This window comes from Rhincodon typus, chromosome 31, assembly GCF_021869965.1.
Source record: "Rhincodon typus isolate 14 chromosome 31, sRhiTyp1.1, whole genome shotgun sequence".
NCBI classification, from domain to species: Eukaryota; Metazoa; Chordata; class Chondrichthyes; order Orectolobiformes; family Rhincodontidae; genus Rhincodon; species Rhincodon typus.
The window spans coordinates 18,499,162-18,517,417 of record NC_063362.1 but is presented as its reverse complement, the minus strand read 5'-3'; the positions used below and the strand labels follow the sequence as shown (position 1 = coordinate 18,517,417).

The window sequence follows — 18,256 nt, the reverse complement described above, 5'->3', positions numbered from 1 at the left end:
CAGGGAATGGAATCTGAAGAAACAATGATTGCATCTTAGAAAACCAAGCACTGTGGAAATCAAAAATGTCCCCACAACAGAGTTTAAGTGGAGTGGTCACTAGATTCGTCACAGTCAGATTAATTTCCACTGGAGTTAACTGTTAAACCATAACGCGCAGGAACAGAAGTAAACCACTCAGCCCATTGAATATGGTTCAAACTCATTGAGATCATGGCTGACCCAATACTCCTCAACTCCACTTTCATGCCCTATCTCCACAAACCTCGATTTCCTTGCTGATTAAAAATATATCCACCTTAGCCTTGAATATGCTGAACAACGCAGCCTCAACAGCACTCTGCAGTAAATGTTCCAGATTAAGTACCCTCAAAAGAAATTTCTCGACATCTATCTTAAATGGGTAACCCCTTACTGAAATTATGCCCGAGGTTCTAGGCTCTCCCACAAGGGGTAACAATCTCTCAGCATCTACCCCATCAAACCTCTCTCATTCACCTAAGCTTCAATGAATACAGGTCCAACCTACTCAACAATTCCTTGTAAGAAAATCTCTCCATACCCAGGAGCCACTTAGCCAATCTTGTGTGGATCTATCTTTAGATAAGGGGACCAAACTGTTCACTGTACTCCAGCGGTGGCCTAACTACGGCCTTAGATAACTTTAGTAAGAGCTCCCCATATATATTACACCCCACTCAAAAGGTGTCTTTACTTTAACAAGTGACATGGACGAGAAAAGGAAACTGGTTGCTGTTAACTAGCATCAGTCTATCAATACACGATGGTCTTTTCAGTCAAAGATCTGATCAAACATCATGTCCATTGGTCCTCAACGAGCGTTTGCAACTCACCCATTTCGCACAGCAGTTGCATCTGCAACTGTCGCAGGCATTATGAAAAAGGAATTGGCAGAGACAGCATCCTGGAACCGGTTGATGTAGCGCAGAAAGTAGGGGAGGTTTAAACAGACGCGTAGCAACTTCTCAGAGCCTCCTACAACAGAAGAAGTGAACGAAGTCAAAGTTCCATGTTACCATTGAGTAAATACATCAGTCTAATCATGCAAATGGAAGTAGATCGAGAGGACTCAGAGGACCGAAACTTAGATTCAATAGAAGTAATCCGTACATATTCATATTGAGAGGAAAAGTACTAACCATTTGGAAAACAAATCAATGTACTCAAAGAACCACAAGGTGTTGAATGTTCAACCCATATTCAGAAAAAGGGTAGAGAGAAGCAAGATTATAACCCTATAATCTGCAGTATTATTCTTTTGCATCAAAAACTGAGTATGAAGCTCTGTTTCAAAAATCTCAACTAGCAAAATTCTCTAAGGTGAAAAAAAATCCTGCTGTCTGGTCTGGGCTGTGCAAGCCTGCAAGCCTGGATTTTGTCTTCCAACTTTTGGATACAGTCCTCCACATTAGTTGCATACCACATTAAATAATGTCATCTGCAAGTTTCATCAAAATGTTCAATTCTCAAATCCAAATAATTCATGTACATGACAAGCAAAAGTGGTCTCTGTGGGACATCTTTCAACTTTTTGCATTTCTCAGAAATTTCCTCAAACACCTCATTTGTACTTCAGGTTTGTCGCCATTCTCGAATCTACTCCACTAGCTGCCCCTGACTATATGCTCTGACCCTCTTATGTTTGCATTGCCAATAGCAGGTACTCGTTACTTTTTGAAAGACTCCAACAAGGTTGATTATACTTATAAAATTCTGCACTGACTACTTTTTAGTGCAATCCTGCTAGGTTTCCTTGACCCTGCTGCCAATTACACACTCTTCCTGTACCTGGCTCTCTAAGAGGTACGACTGCGTTCTTAACCAAAATCCAGATATTCCTTACTCTTTCTTACATGTTCAAGTGTTTCTATCTTGCATCAGGCTCAACAACTGAGCAGGAGTTACCCAATCACAACAGGCTCAATGTCCACAGACAGCCATATTTTGCACTACTGTCATAATGCCAGAAGAATGGTCAAAATGGTCAACTGCTGTATTCCCTAATTAAGTCAGTTTATATTTGACATTGGGACCCAGCCCTCATGAGTCAAAAATTCTGCCTAACGGGACATGATCCAGTCACGGGTGTTATTCTTGTCCTGTGTTGAGTTTGCTGATCTCAGAGTTAGCCTCAGCACTTAAGGAAGGAAAGAAGGAAGGTGGATGAGAGGGTGAAATAGAAGAGCATGCACTATATCCTGCACAATGGTTGCTCAACAAATTTTGTGAACGTGTTCTGAATGTTTCTGAAGATTGAATTTAACAAAACCTAAGTAATTCAATAACAATAGAAAACTAATAATATTTGCTTCACTTTTCCTTTCTCTATTCATTCATGGGACATGGGCACTGCCGCTAGCCAGCATTTATTGCTCATCCCTAGTTGCCCTTGAGAAGGTGGTGGCAAGCTACATTCTTGAACTCCTGTAGTCCATGTGCGACAGGAAATCTCTAACATTTTGACCCAGTAACACTGACGGAATGGCAATACATTTCCAAGTTAGGATGGTGAACGACTTGGAGGAGAACTTGCAGGTAGTGATGGTCCCACATATCTGATGCCCTTGTCCTTCTAGATAGAACTGGTCACGGGTTTAGAAGATGCTGTCAAAGGATTTTTGGCAAATTTCTGCACTGCACCTTGTAGATAGTACACACTGATGCCACTGAGCATTGGTGGTGAAGAGACTGGGTGCTTTGTAGATACAGTAGCTTTATGAAAAGGATTTTTTTTCACTAATATTCCTCAATTCATTGAGAACAATTCTTATATTCACAATAAAGACTAATCACATGAATGACTAGTGGGGATTGTGGGGGGACTAGTGGGAGACTAGTTGTTGTTGTAATGACTAGTGGGGATTTGATTCGAATCTCACCCAGCGCTTGTAAACTGGACACGTTCTGTGCAACAAAAGCACTTTTCATTTTGGCAACAGTTGCTTGATCAGTTCCAGTTTGTTCATCACTTTCACCAACCACCTGACAGATATAAAGAAATTATACAGAAATTAGAGCATGGAAAGATTAGGTAACTATCTCAGTCTAGATCATTCCTAATCCCTTCCCCTACAGGAGCAGTCATTCTAACTCCCTATTATACCTCTTTGCTGCACTTGCCATCAACCACCCTCTAAACATTTATAGAATTAGTTATACTCAGGTGAAAAATCCCTAAACGTACAACATAAATTTGGGACTAAGTTGCAATGCACAAAATACTGCATTGTCATCTTCTACCTGGCTTCAAAACAAGCTTAACAGTTAAGGAGGCATTTATAGACAAGGTTTGAGGCAGCTTTGATTCAGTTCCCAGTAGGTACAAGTCCATGCCACAATACAGCTAATAATTGAGCACTAACTTCCATTGAACTGGTACAAATTCAAGCAAATAGTGCAGGTGACTATTATTGCATTGGCACAGTGACAGTTGCTCCTGCGGTACAGAATACATGATCTTTGAATTTGAAAAGGTCAGTTGGATCATCCAATTAAATTTCTGACAGGATCAATGGCTTCCTACTCCTATGCCGGGAGAGAGGGTGCTTATCCTACTGAACATCATCTACAGTACTTAATGCTGACTAGGAGTGAAAACTAGAAAACAGTTTTGTTTCCTAAAATTCCTACCCTTAAATACATACATACCATCTTTATAAGTTTTGAAAGTTTAAAGGCTCAAGCTTTGTTTCAGAAGTAACATTTAACAAAACCATCATCACATTGAATCAAAATTTGTTTAGAGTTTATTGGCATAAACTTATTCTAAAAGGATGACTTTTTTTTCTGCCAGCAATGGAGTATGGTATCTTTTAACTATGCCCCATCACCATCACATCTTTAACCGTGTTCCACAGTATCTGAAATCTCAGGTATTCTACCACAGGACACCTGTTAATGGCTGTAAAACAAAAACACAGTAACATTTCTTCTGAATTCTGTTTGTCATGCATGGCAAGTTTCTGGAACTGCACAATCCTTTTAAAACTACCACATGGTCATGTATGTACGTGCCACAAAGGGAATATTACTTGTCAACGTGAAAAGATGCAGAATTTATTTCACAAATCCATACCTGAACCACTGGAGAAGGGGCAGATGAGGCTGACACATCTGGGTCAAATACTGAAGTTAACTGGCTTAAAAAATTCATTTGCACTTCTTTCTGTCTGAGTTCAGGTGTCACTGGAGAGACAGAGTCTTTCTGATCCTCCACTGTGTAAAGAGATTCACTGATAAGAAAATTTATTCAGCAGAACAGTCGATATTCGACTGCACAAAGATTAACCATACCCATAGAATAATCTTTGATTATCAGGGTCAAAGCCTTACCATCTGAGAGAGTCTTTATGGTCATTGGAAGTTTGGCTGACTTCATCATTGCTGTGAATGTAATGATCTCAGTCCTGTCCAATCGGCTGCAACCAGTACAAAGGCCCTTGATCAAAAGGATCAAGTGTTTCTGAGGAGGAAGTAGTGAGGATAACATAATAGGATTAAAAAAAAAGGAAAATGTTATATATTTAGAGTACAAATAATTTAACATAAACTTAGGAAAAAGCTTTCTATTCAGACAAAGCTTCTCAAGGTTCCTGTTTTTTTTGTCATTTTGTTATCTTTTCTTCTTCCTTACCGTTTAATTTCCTATACCTACTGAATTTTGAGGAGAACGTTCAGGCACTTGCCATCTCCTAGGTACCACTTTCATACCCGAGAAAGCTCTTCAACGATTGGCATCATCACTAAACCCAATCTCGTTCTTGAACTATTTCTGCATGCATGCTCCTTCTAGCTGAGGTCATTGCTATCCAGGGTTCCCATGATGTAATGCATTGTTCCACTTCTGATCAGCAAATCAAAACTATTAAGACTCCCTTATTTCTATTTTTCAGTCAGTCATTCACTTGTTTACTCAACTAGCCATCATAAAGCTATAACAGAATTTACTGAGGTTGGTGTATAATTCGTCTTTAAATTCTAAATACATATCCTGAACACAGCAAAACATTTCAGTCCAGATCTGAACAGAGGAAAAGTTAAAAGCAAAAGCCACCTCCTTAAAAGAGGCTTCTGAAGGTTCGGAGAGATGCAACAAAAGAAGGAGTTTCTGAGAGATGGTTAAACGCATGACTATTAGGAACACGAACTGGTCATACAAGATCCCCACATTCTGCTACTCAAGTCGATCTCAACTCATCCAAATCTTGATTTAATTTTCTGATTTTCATTCTACTGCCTTAATAGCTTAACTTAAAAAAAAACTATTCTCAGTCTTGACACCTACAACTGATCTTGGGCATCCAGAGTTTTTTGGGGTAGCAGGATAAGTTTGATGTGAGAAAATAGAGTTCTAGATTTGTACTAAAAACAAAAATCAATGGATAAAACAAACTTAGTAGGCCAGACAGTATCTGTGAAGAAAAACAGAGTTAACATTTCAGGTCATTGAACGTTCATCAGAACCATTTGTATTATTGTCTAAATTTGTCTGACTGCATGTTGCAGAAAGGAGCTCACTGATTTCATTCTTAATTAGATGAGCTTTAATACTAACATTATGCCCCTTTTTTAATCTCCTTAAAATAGTTTAACATAATCTATCAAATTAATATTTTAAACATCTGATCAAGTTTATTGCTAAAGCTCAACTCTAGGGGTATCCAGGCTACATTTTTGCAACTAGTCTCCATAATTAAACCCTCTTGAACCTCAGGATGATTCTGATCAATATATGCTGCATACCTCAAAAGGTGAATACCTCTTTCCTGAGGAATGCTGCCGAAAACTGTACACAATACTTCAAACAGGACATGACCAAGGCTCATTTCAACAGATGCATAACTTCCATTCTTTAAAATACAGAACAACAGTCTGGTAGACATAGTAACAAAAAGCAATCAATCTACAAAACACTAACTCTACAGCAGAGGGAATCCAGTAAACAAAGGTAGATTGAATGGAGAGTCCATGGAAGAAAACAGGACTGGAGGTACTGCAGAAGCAAGGACAGTAAGGCCATGGATGGATTCACAGGAAAGATCAAAGACTCTGGATTATACACTGATGGATAGATGTTCAAACAGGGAGGCATTGGCCTAGTGGTATTATCACTAGGCTGTTAATCTAGAGATATGAATAATGATCTGGGGACCCAGATTCGAGTCTCGCTATGGCAGATGGTGGGTTTTGGATTCAATTGAAAAAAAAATCTATAATTGATCATGCAGTGATGACCATGAAACCAATGTTGAGAGTCAGGAAAAACCCATCTGGTTCACTAATGTCCTTCAGGGAATATCTGCCATTCTAACCTGGTCTGGTCTAGTCTACATGGGACTCCAGATCCAGAGCAATGTGGTTGTCTCTTAACCGCCCTCTGGGCAATAAAGGCTGGCCTAGCCAGTGACGGCTACATCCTGTGAATGAATAATAAAAAAAAGGCAAGAATGGGGCAATATGTAAATGAGACATAATGATCGGATGCACTTAGAAATCTGAATGCGTTTGAATTTACATAATAAAAACTTGGGTGACAAAAGTTTTAGAATCTGAATGGGGGAAAAAATTTCAAATATCCTTGGAAATTGAATTTTTGAGGAGAATGACAGAGTTGCCAATATAATATCTCCACTCAAGAAGAGTGGAAGAGAAAAACAAACAACATCAGCTATTGAGATTAACAATAGATAATTTTGTTGAGTCCATGTTATCGTGAATTTGGAAAACCTAGTTTAATTAATAACAGCTAGCAATAATTTGCGTAAGAACTGGGAGGTTTGCAAAAGAGAAAGGAAATTTTGAAATTTCCTTCCTCTCTCATAATCTGAGGACAAGGAGCAGGTGTAGGTATTTCAGCACCCCCAAGCCGGCTCTGCCATTTGATATGATCATGGCTTACTTCATCTCAGCTTCAACTTCACCTCCTTGCCCACTCTTTGTAATTCAACGCATTATGAACTAAAAATCTGTCCAGCTCCTCAAATTTACTCAATGTTCAGCGTCCACTGCACTCGGGATATTGAATTCTATAGATTCACAACACCGAGAAGTAATTTCTCATCTGTTTTAAATCTGCTACCACTTAGCGTAAAACTTTTCACCTGTCATTCTAGATTGACTTACATGAGGAAACATTCTTTAAATGTCCACTTTGCCAATCCCCTTCAGCACCTTGTATATCTCGACTGGATCTTCTCTCATTCTTCAAAATTCCATAGTACATCGATCTAAACTGCTCAATCTCTCATCATGAGACAAACGCCTCATTTCTAGAATCAATCTAGTGAACCTTCTCTGAACTGCCTCCAATACAACTACATCCCTCCTCAAGTAAGGGAAGTAATAAGATGATTTGTTTTAAGAGACCGGTAATTATTTTGAAGTTCAGTCAGCGGTGCCATTAAGTAGCTAGTTGTCCACTGCACTGACCATCCTGAATTATTAATAAAGTCAAGTGTTATATTTGGGAAGAAATAGGGTTTTGCAATTGTGAAAGTTGAGAAAGTTCTGGAGAAACTGTCAAATAATAAAATATGTGGATAAGTAACACCCATTCCATTCTTCCCCAGATTCTTTTTAAGACACACCAGTAACAATGCTAAATATCATAGCACGAATGGTGGTGGTGGAGGAGAGATGGGACACGGGGTGGGGGAATACAAAAACATGACACAGAGACAGCATGACAACCAGAGGTTTTAAATCAGTACCTGTGAAACAGCACATGCTTCATCTGGATTCTCAAGGCGCATCAATGAGAATTCAATCAGGATTTTACACGCAGCTGCAACAGACAGCAGCTGATTCCTAGGAACTATAAATATTGGAATTAAGATTAGCACTGGGGACTTGGCATTTTCAAAACATTAAGTATTTTAGGAATTAAAAGCTGAAAAATCTGTCGCTATTCTCTATTAACCTGCAGCAATCCTCTCAATACTTGAATGGGACTAATTGGTCGGTTCTTTCAAAGAGCTTACATAGGTATAGCCTCATTAGAATCCCTACAGCATGGAATCAGGCCATTCGGCCCATCGAATCCACATAGACCCTCTGAAGGGCATCCCACCGACACCCACCTCCCCCACTACCATATTCCTGTGACCCTACATTTCCCATGGCTATTCAACCTAGCCTGCACATCCCTGGACATGACAGGGCAATTTACCAGGGCTAATCCACCTAACCTGCACATCTTTGGACTGTGGGAGGAAACTGGAGCACCCATAGACACACAGGTAAAATGTGCAAACTTTACACTGACAGTCACCCGAGGGTGGAATTAAACCCGGGTCTCTGGCACTATGAGGCAGCAGTGTTAACCAATGAGCCACTGTGCCACCCCAAGTCAAGGCAGATAAGAACACAGGAAGATTGAGCCTGGTTCGCACGTGGAGAGTCCAGTAACTTGACGCTAAAATTGGGTTTGAAATATTGTTCATTTTGAGCTGGTTCTGGTAATTTTGTCTGCAAGGGATTACTTGGGTGGGCAACATTGCCTAGTTTCATCTCATTCAAAAAGTAAATCCAGCTTTCTGCAGCAAGATAACACGGATATCTTACTTCAGCAAATGCTGAGCCTCTTTCTCTGCTCTATCATTTCATGATTCTGTTATAATCTGTGTGAAACAATATATCCAAAAACATTTGTATTTTGAGTAGTTCAATTAAGTGCTGCAAAAATATTACTGTGCTAAACCCAGACTTCCCAAATGCCCACATTTTTGTTATTTTCTTATCACACCACTTCCTTATGCTGCAATCACAGAACCACCCCGAATTCCACCTTGATTCAAGAGATTTTAAACACAAAAGCAGCTCAAAATAAAGTGATTCAAGATTTCTCATACAGGCAAACGTTAGTTTCTTTATCAACTTTAAACAGCATTAATGAAAGAAGAGTCAATTAGAAACACTTACTCTGTGCACAGACTGTTGAGATGTAATGTGCAGAGAGAGCCACAAATGAAGAGTAGAAGGGTTCATATTGTTTGTCATGATGCAGAATCTGCTTCTCACTGAAACACAAAACAATCAAGTTATAAGCTTCCAATCAACACGAGTATAAACTAACCAACCCCAGAGATAACTGCAATGTATCAATTCAATACTCAACATTTCAAAATAATCATATAATCCATCACAAACTTAGAAGAGAGTTATAATGCAGTTTAAGGTTTATAATGCCATCAAACAGCTAAAAGGCTTTTTGATTTGGGCTCGGGAAGTGCATAACACTATCAAGGTAAATTATTTTTTCTTCCCTCAAGGAATATGGGTGATTCTGACTAGCATTTATTGTTCATCTCGAATTACCCTACCTCAACCCCTTGCTGCTTCCCGCTTGCTACACTTTTCTCGAATTTGCACTCAAGCCTGCCCTCTGAAGTGGAAGATGGCAAGGAAAAGGGAGGGGAAAACACTCAGGTACAAGTGAGGGGTGGCGATCAAGTGGGAGGTGAGGGAGGGTGCGGAGGGGCTGGGAGTGTTTAAAAAAAACTCGCTGGACATGTGCAGTTACATTGCAGATTATGACATGTGTGCAGTAATCATGCCAAAATGAAAAACAAGGCAGAGCTATTCAAGCAAGTTACCTTACTTACAATCTATGCTGAAACTAAAACATTATAATAGTTCAGGTTTTTGACAGGGAATATGTACATAAACAATTTGATGTGATTGTTTTCATCAGCAATCAAGAAAAGTTTCAGTGATCACTATTAGTTTTTGCAATTCAGTTAATATTCACACTCACATAGCTTCAACAAATACAATGTCACACAAGTAGGCTCTTTTTAAGGGATACAAATCTTTATTAAAGTTTGGGCAATGGTCAGGCCTGTTTCAATGGATCCTGAAGTATCTTTTTCAACAAACTGTTTTGAAAGCTGACGAATATCTATGTTAAGAGCTATGTGTGGACAGTTGGACATCCAGCCACAGTTCAATGCATTTCTAACTTGTAGAAGAAATAGTCATTGGGCATATATCAGTATTTCCAGGAGAACCTTAATTTGTGAATTTATTGTAAATTTTTAATAAGTTTAACCATTGAGTGGTTACTGAATTGTGGTATGCACATTAAAACATTAAACTGCAAAGTATATTTACCTATACGTGTAATGTTGGTAAAGCATCTCCTAAAACAAGTGCATATTGCTAACGCAAAGGGAATGGGGTATAAAAATAGGGAAGTCGAGCTAAAACTGTACAACAGTTAGATCACAGTTGGAATACTGCAAACAGTCTGGTCTCTTTACTGAAGGAAGGGTCTACTAGCTTTGGAAACAGGCCGAAGAAACTTCACTAGGTAGATTCCAGGCATGGGAAGATTGTCTTACGAGGAGAGATTGAGTAGGTTAGCCTTGTGCTCATTGAAATATAGAATATTGACAGACAGCCTTACTTAAAGAAACAAGATCCTTAGGAGCTTCACAAGCTACATTCAGAGAAGTTATTTCCCCTTGCAGTAGTGTCTAGAACCAGGCAGCATAATCTCAGAACAAGGGTTTGTCCAGTTAAGGCAGAGGCAAGTAGGAATTTCTTCTGAGGATTGTATCAGATGGGTCATTACACACATTCAATTCGGAGATTGATTCCCTTACTAATTTAAAATCTAAGGTTATGGAGAAAAGGCAGGAAAGTGAAGTTGTAAATCATCACATCAGCCATGATCTCACTGAATGGCACAGCAGATTCAACGAGCCAAATGGCCCAGTTCAGTTCCTACATTGTTTGTCTGATAAGAAAGGCGGCTGCCAATCAAATCCTCAAGCCTGTTCCCCAAAACTAGATCATGACTGAAATGTACCTCAACTCCACTAACCTACTTTTACGCCACATCTTGATCTCTTTAGCAAATAAAAACCTAAAATCTTTAAAATTTAAACCAGATTCCATTGACTAAATCAGCATTCCTGTAATGACCAGTGAGCAATTTCAATTGGACAACATTGATCTTGCCTATCTGAATTTCGATGTGGGACTTCTCTTTGAGGTACTGTAGCAAAAATTGCAGTCCAGAATTTTTGATGTTTGGCTGCCTCAGATCAGAGAATTGCATCCAAAGCTGATCAAAGATTACAAAGACTGTTGCAGTGGGTTGCACTCTTGAGATGTGTCACAGAAAACACAATCAACGGCAGCTAAAATAAAAGGCAATGTCCTTGGTCAAAGGATTCAAACTGCACTGTTTATTACTGGTAGGTGACGCTCCAAAGCAGGTGATGGGCTACAAATGTTGATCTTGCCAGCAATAATCATATTTCAAGGACGAATTAAATAAAAATCAAGGAAATGCCTGTACCTTACTCGGTACAGTGGATGTACAGATCTGAAATAACTGGTGCCTGAATAGCAGTTCTCAGCATTTTCCAAAACTCTTTCTAGCACAAAGCAGGTATTGCTGTAATGAAGAAACCTGGTAATCAATCTCACACAGATCTCCCATAAGCAATGTGAAAAATGTGACCACAAAGCGCTATTTTCATGCTGTTGTTTAAAAAAAAAACCATCCAGGACAGAGGAGAATGATCCTATACTTTTTCAAGAAGAGCCATTGGATGTTTACTTCCACCCGAGAAGGCAGTAAAAGGCCTTAACCAAGGCAATTGAACCAATTTAATATGAACAAGAGTTTAAACAAAGTAGGTGCCATATTGACACAAGCATCACTGATGCATTCTTCTTTAACATGCATTTTACATTGACTATTTACAGAATGTACAGTTTGTTCCACTTGTAGTTACTGTTTCCTGCTCAAACTGCAAACCAGAGGATAATTAGCCTTCTTACATCATGTCTCACTGTACCATTTTACCTGGCAAGGTTTTAGCTTCAACCAGCTATAAAATTTTGCCCAAGAAAAGCAGCAGAAACTTCTATTTGACAGTGTACACAACAACAAATCTTGTGAACAGCAATTACAATTCAAGTGACACAACTTCCCTCATCACAGCATTCACCAAAATAGACAGAACAAAACAGATAAGCTCACTATCATTAACTCATTATAGTAGCTGGATAAAGAAGCTTCACCATCTGAGGTTTGTATTCTTTTCAATACGCCCAGATTAAACTGCAAGTCACTGAGGTGGATTCCAGAGTGCTACTGCATTGCGTACGAACAGACACAGGAACTATATACATAGTCATCTAGCTTCAGTCTATTTATATTCCTTATGCATTCACACGACTATTAGTTTTTTTCAGTTAGGATTGTGTAACCATAGCTGTCACCAGCACATCATGTGTTCAGGCTGCCATCATTTAGCGGGTGGACCACAGCTGTAATTTGATATATTCTGCAAATAAAAAAAAACATACAGGTACTCCAAAAGCTTTAAGCCAAAGAAGAGTTTAATTATCCACTTTATTTTAGAACAGCAGTCATTCTTTGAACACATGTTTTAACTATGTTGGAAGCTGACAGCATCTTCTGCTTTATTCAGCTGTATCAGAAGAATAAGACCATGAGCTATTGTTTTCAATAGTTTATACCATTAAGTGGCCAAGTGTGCAGGGATGCTTACTGTTCACAATTTAACATCAGAAACATAATGTTTTAAAAACTATAACTGGTCATTGACATTTTGTAGGAGAGCTACACCAAATAGAAGAAAACCCTAACGTGGGATAATCAACTAAAATAGGGAAATTCAAAAAATACCTATTTTAGTTGTATGTAATGGGGTACGTGATATTAAATAGGAGTGATGGCTCTTATGGTACAGTGGCAGTGTCTCTACCTCTGAGACAGGAGGCATATCATAATACCACTGAACAAATTGATTAGAAAATATCTAAAATGGGACTTCAACACTACTGGTCAAAATGAGTTTTAGGAAATCAGAGACAACTTTGCGATGAGAAGTTGGACACTGACCTCAGATTTTCACATCAACAAGTGCGACAAAGCAAAGAAAGCGTGAAATCCAAGTTTGCAGATGACACTGGGTTAGTACTAGACACTAGGCACAGGAAGCTGTGTTGACGGAAACAGGAAGTCACAAAGCACAGAAAGCGATTGGGGAAACCCAATGGTAATGGAATTAAATGTAGGCGAGAGAGATCATTTTCTTTCCATACAAGACAAATCAGGCTATTTTCTTCATGTTGAAATATCAGAAACTGTGGGGAAGCAAAAGTACTTGGGTACCCAAGAGGAAAAAAAATAGCAAAAGTTAGCAATGGGTATAACAGAAAATCATTCAGGCTATTGAAATATAAGCCTTTACCTGAAATGGGAAGAAATTAGGTTTCATTAATATAGATTCCACCTGCATTCAATTTTAGACAGACCTCAGGGAAAGGAAACAATAAAGATTTACCAGAATGGATATCATGACATCACAGTTTAGATATTCTGTAATCAATTCAGAGACGTCATAACACACCTCTGGGACGTCATAACACACCTCTGGAAAAGGCCTCTTAGCTCTGGGGCAGGGACACGACCACTACAAGAGCCCCCAGACATTATGGTTTAGATATGTTCTAATCAACCTGTTTAAACATGCTGTGATATCCCTATGGAGCAGGTGGGACTTGAACCCATACCTGCTAACTCATAAGCAAAGATACAACTACTGCACCAAAAGGAGTCCCATATGATGCATTTATAGATGTCCGAACAGGTTGATTATAAAACATGTTATGATACACGCCTGGGGCAGCTAGGATCTCAACTCTGATATCCTGGCTCAGAGGTAGGCGCATTACCACTAAACAAAAACAGATCCTGACATCGCTAAAATTATAGAGAAGAGATTGCACAAACATGGCTTCAACTCCTTTCAGTTCAGGGCACTGACCTATCAAGAGGTGTTTAAAACCAAAAGGGATTTAAAAGAACAGATACAAACCTAACTAAATGGATAACTGGCAAACAGCTGTTCCCACACTATACATGCCCGAAGTTCCTGACTCCAGTATCTTAAATACTCTCACCCTTGCCCCCAAACAGAGGAGCACAAGCTCCAGTATTCCTTTCCTCAATCTTTCAGAAAGAAAGGCGGGCATGCGCCTATCTACATCAATGGAGCTGAAGTGGAGAGTGTCAAGTTCCTAGGAGTGATGATAACCAACAATTTATCCTGGTCCTCCCATGTAGATGTGACAGTCAAGATGGCACAACAACACCTCTTCTTCCTCAGGAGGCTATGGAAATTCAGCATGTCCATAAGGACCCTCACTAATTTTTACAGATGCACCACAGAAAGCATTCTATCTGGGTACATCATGGCTTGGTACGGCAACTGCCCTGCCTAGGACCATAAGAAACTACAGACAGTTGTGAACACAGCCCAAACCATCACGCAAGCCAATGTCCCATCCATCAACTCCATCTATACTTCTCGTTGCAACAGAAAGGCAGCCAAAGCCCCCTCCCACTCTGATTTTACTCTCTTCCAACCTCTTCCATCAGGCAGAGGATACATGTGTTTAAGCTTTTGTACCAACAGGTTAAAAAAAAAGCTTCTCTGTTGTTATTAGGCTGTTGAATGGACCTCTCAAATTATAAATCTAATGTTGATCTTGCTTTTGTGTACTGTGTTCAGCTGTAACTTTGTATATCTTGAGCTGTTTAATCACCCTATCATCTGTGTCTCCTCGTATGTTGTGATCTGCCTTCACTGTACTTAAGTACATATGACATTCTTCAAGATGCTCTTTGAATATCCATTCCGTTAAAAATTGAGAACTTGATTTGAAACATATACCTTGTGGCTAAGGCCACTGGGCTATTAATCCATAGACCTAAATTAATCCTTTGGGGTCATGGGTTCAAATCTCACCACATCAGTCAGTGAAATTTAAGTTCTTGATTGAAGTCTGAATAAGTGACTAGGTGTGTAGAGAAGGACAATTGATGTAGTTTACATTGACTTCAGTGGGACTCTTGTGGTACTATTGTAGGGCGAGGAGGTTTGGGTTCAAGTCATACCTGCACCAGACGTGTCATAGTACGTATGAATAGATTGATTAGAAAATATCTAGATGGACCTCAATATTGTTTTTGACAATGTCTCACATGACAGACTGGTTAAATTAAAAGCCCATGGGATCCAGAGTAATTTGTCAAATTGGATCGAAATTGGGTTTGTGGCAGGAAACAGTGATGATCGAAGGGTGTCAATAGATTTGCAGATGACATTAAAATTGGTCATGTGGCAAACAGCAATGAGGAAAAGCTTGGAATATAAGATGATATATGGAATTTACCCTCAAAAAAATGAGTTGACACATTTGAGAGGGTTAGCAAGGGAGGGCACATTAAATAGTAGGACCCTGGAAAGTACAGAGGATTAGAAGGACCTTGGAACGTGTATCTATAAATCCTTGAAGGCAGAAAGACAGGTAGATAAAGATGATTAAGGCAAGATAAGGGTATTTGCCTTCATATGTCAAGTCATTGACTACAACAGTAAGGTGGCTATTAGTTGTACATATCCTTAGGCAGAAGTACCATCAGCAGCTCTGATCATCACACCATGATTGCATTAGAGAGGGTTCAAAAGAGATTCGCCAGAATGCTACCTTGGCTGGGGAAATTCAGCTAATTCTCCTTGGAGCTGAGATGGTGGAGAAGGGATCCGACTGAGGTCTACAAAGTTCTGAGGGGCATGGGTTAGGTAGGGAGAAATATTTCCCTTTTTTAAGATAAGGAGCTGGAGGTTCAGAGGAGATTCAAAGAAAAGTATTTTCACCCATCTGTGGATATCTGGAACTGTTTGCCTAAAGGAGTAGTAGAGTCAGGATCCCTCGAGACATTTAATTCGTACATAGATGAGTACCTGAAACGCAAGAGAATACAAGGCTACCAGCCAAGTGCTGGAAAATGGGATTAGAACCGATTGATGGTTGATGACCGGCGCGGACACAGTGGAGCAAGGGGTCTCTTTCCATACGGTAAAAGTAACTCTATGCTCACCTCCTACAACGAGATACTGGTTCAACACTGAAATCCACGAAACACCTCAGACACTTTTCTAAAATGAAGGTGCTTCATAAATGTAGTTTTCATATATTTTTAAAAAAACAGGAGGGGGTGCGAGGTACATTTTATCCCAGCCCCTCCCCCTCGGAGCTTCGGATGCTAGAAAGTTCCCGGCTGTTCCAACAGACAGAAGATTCTACGCTTGTTTTTCTTCTCCTGACTGCCACCACTGTCATCCTAACGAAAGTAGGGAGCCCAAGTTTAAACACAGAGACCTTTCGAGACTTCGGGGCCCATTACTGGGTCCTCCCTTCCAGGAATCCTGCACCCGAACCCTTCCTTCCCGGTCCGGTGGCCGGCATGTTCCCAGTCCTACTTTACCTATTAATGATGGAGCTGAAAAGTTGAGAGATGTCCCGCGGCTCGAAGGTGGAATAGGAGGCGGCAAGGAGCGGGCGGACCGCAGCACTCCAGTCCGGATCTGGCTCCGGAGCTGGGGCCGAGTTAAGCGCCATCTTCCGCAGCCCTTCTGGTGCAACACACTGAACACTCCGGGCGGCCTAACACCGTTACCCATTGGTGCGCCACACAAAGTCGTCCGGTCCGCTGATCCCAGCGTGCAATTCTCGGTGGGCGCGGCCGGAAGAGACAAGCCTTGGATCTCTGGAGCAGTACTGCAACAAAGCGTTTCTCTAACTTTACCCGTTTCAGTTCCCTCATCTTATCCGAAGCAAGCTCAGAGTTTTGCTATTTTCAGCTGAGTTCCATTACATGAAATAAATTGCTCTTTGTGAATTATACTTTAATTATTTCAAACATCACATATCAATCTTTCATAATCCGTGGAATACAAGACTAGTTAGTCTCTGTAATTTGTCTTTAGCAAACGAAGGGGAGGGACTGGGGGTAAAACCCACATCACACCCTCTGTTTTATTTAATGTGTAAAAGCTGCATTTCCAAGGCATTTTCCTTAACTTGTCCTCTCAATTTTACCTTTTCAGCCCCCGTATTATTCTGATAAGTCTGCCACATAACGTTTAAGAATAACAATTCTTTAAAACGGAGGTCAAACCAGCCCTCGCCTGCAATAAAGCAACATCATATTTTATTTGTTATCTCTCACCAACCCTCGAAGTACTTAATGTTGAACTGGAAAGAGGGCTGAAAAACTTAAAAGCGATACTGCTAAAATAGCTAAATGGGAATGTTACATTATTATTTATGTAAAACTTACACTGCAGAAATAAGCCAGTTGGTCAAAATAGCGTGCAACAATGTTCATTAACTTTACTAGTTTTGTCCCACTCGAATTCTTGGTTGAAAAAAGGTATTATGACAGAGTGGTAGTGTCCCTACCCCTGAGCCAGCAGGCCCAGGTTCAAGTCCCACCTGATTTAAAGGGGTGTAATAATATCTCTGAACATGTTCATTAGAAAACATCCTGAACTCTTGGTTGTGCGAGAATAATGTTCTTGACACCAGAAATACTTATACTCAAAATACATTAAATGTTTCAGCAGTTTTGTTTTCAATTTCCTTACAGTGAAAGACGAGACAAATTATTAGAGGTCCTCAAAGTCCACACCTCTAATCAGAGGAAATTCTTCAATTTCATCTTTAATGTATATGCTTATCTTTATACTGTGTCAGACTTGATTCAGAGGTAATATTCCTGATCTGAGTTGGAAGATTGACAGTTTGAGCCTTATGCCCAAGACTTGAGCATATAAGGTAGGGTGATATTTCAACACTGAACAGAGAGTACTACAGCGTTGGAGGAGCTATCTGCCCAATCAAGTGATGCAAATGATTCCACAGCACATCAGAATAGAGTTTCTCACAGAAGCCCTAACCAACTATTTTTTCAGCCAACACAATTAAAGCACAGTTACTCATTACAGTCTGTGAGGCCTTCCTATCTCACTGACCTATATAATGTATTCACTCTTTCTAAAATACACAGTTCGAGACATCCTAATACCCATCTTTCTAATCAACCAACTCAAGGATGTTATCAAACACCTCTGGAGCTAGGAGGACTTGAATCCAGGCCTGCTGGTTCAGGGGTAGAGATACCTTCTCTGTGCCATAAGAGGACCCCCTGACATCCAAACACCTATTTTCCTAATCAACCTGTTCGGAGATGTTATCATACATCTCTGGAGCAGGTGGAACTTGAACTGGGCCTCCCACTTAAGGGGTCGGGACACTACCACTGCACTATTGGAAGGCCCCTAGATATCCTAACACCAAGTAATTGGGGAAACTCAATAAAAACAGAAAGGACTGCGGATGC

General features: G+C 39.9%; 2 protein-coding genes across 10 annotated transcripts in view; both read right to left on the bottom strand.

The window, feature by feature from the left end:
- Positions 1 to 16,538, bottom strand: part of ubr4 (ubiquitin protein ligase E3 component n-recognin 4) — a 259,887-nt gene extending 243,349 nt beyond the window's left edge. For all 7 annotated transcript variants that reach the window (XM_048614952.1, XM_048614953.1, XM_048614955.1 and 4 more), the window contains exons 1-8: positions 16,340 to 16,538; positions 8,941 to 9,038; positions 7,731 to 7,834; positions 4,354 to 4,483; positions 4,097 to 4,236; positions 2,901 to 3,003; positions 855 to 996; positions 1 to 13 (exon numbers count right to left, since the gene is read on the bottom strand). In XM_048614952.1, coding sequence (XP_048470909.1) covers positions 1 to 13; positions 855 to 996; positions 2,901 to 3,003; positions 4,097 to 4,236; positions 4,354 to 4,483; positions 7,731 to 7,834; positions 8,941 to 9,038; positions 16,340 to 16,473 — 864 coding nt within the window. In that variant the 5' untranslated portion in view covers positions 16,474 to 16,538. The remainder of the gene's footprint in view (positions 14 to 854; positions 997 to 2,900; positions 3,004 to 4,096; positions 4,237 to 4,353; positions 4,484 to 7,730; positions 7,835 to 8,940; positions 9,039 to 16,339) is intronic.
- aldh4a1 (aldehyde dehydrogenase 4 family, member A1) overlaps positions 1 to 18,256 on the bottom strand; it is a 419,312-nt gene that overhangs the window by 343,812 nt on the left and 57,244 nt on the right. The window lies entirely within an intron of this gene.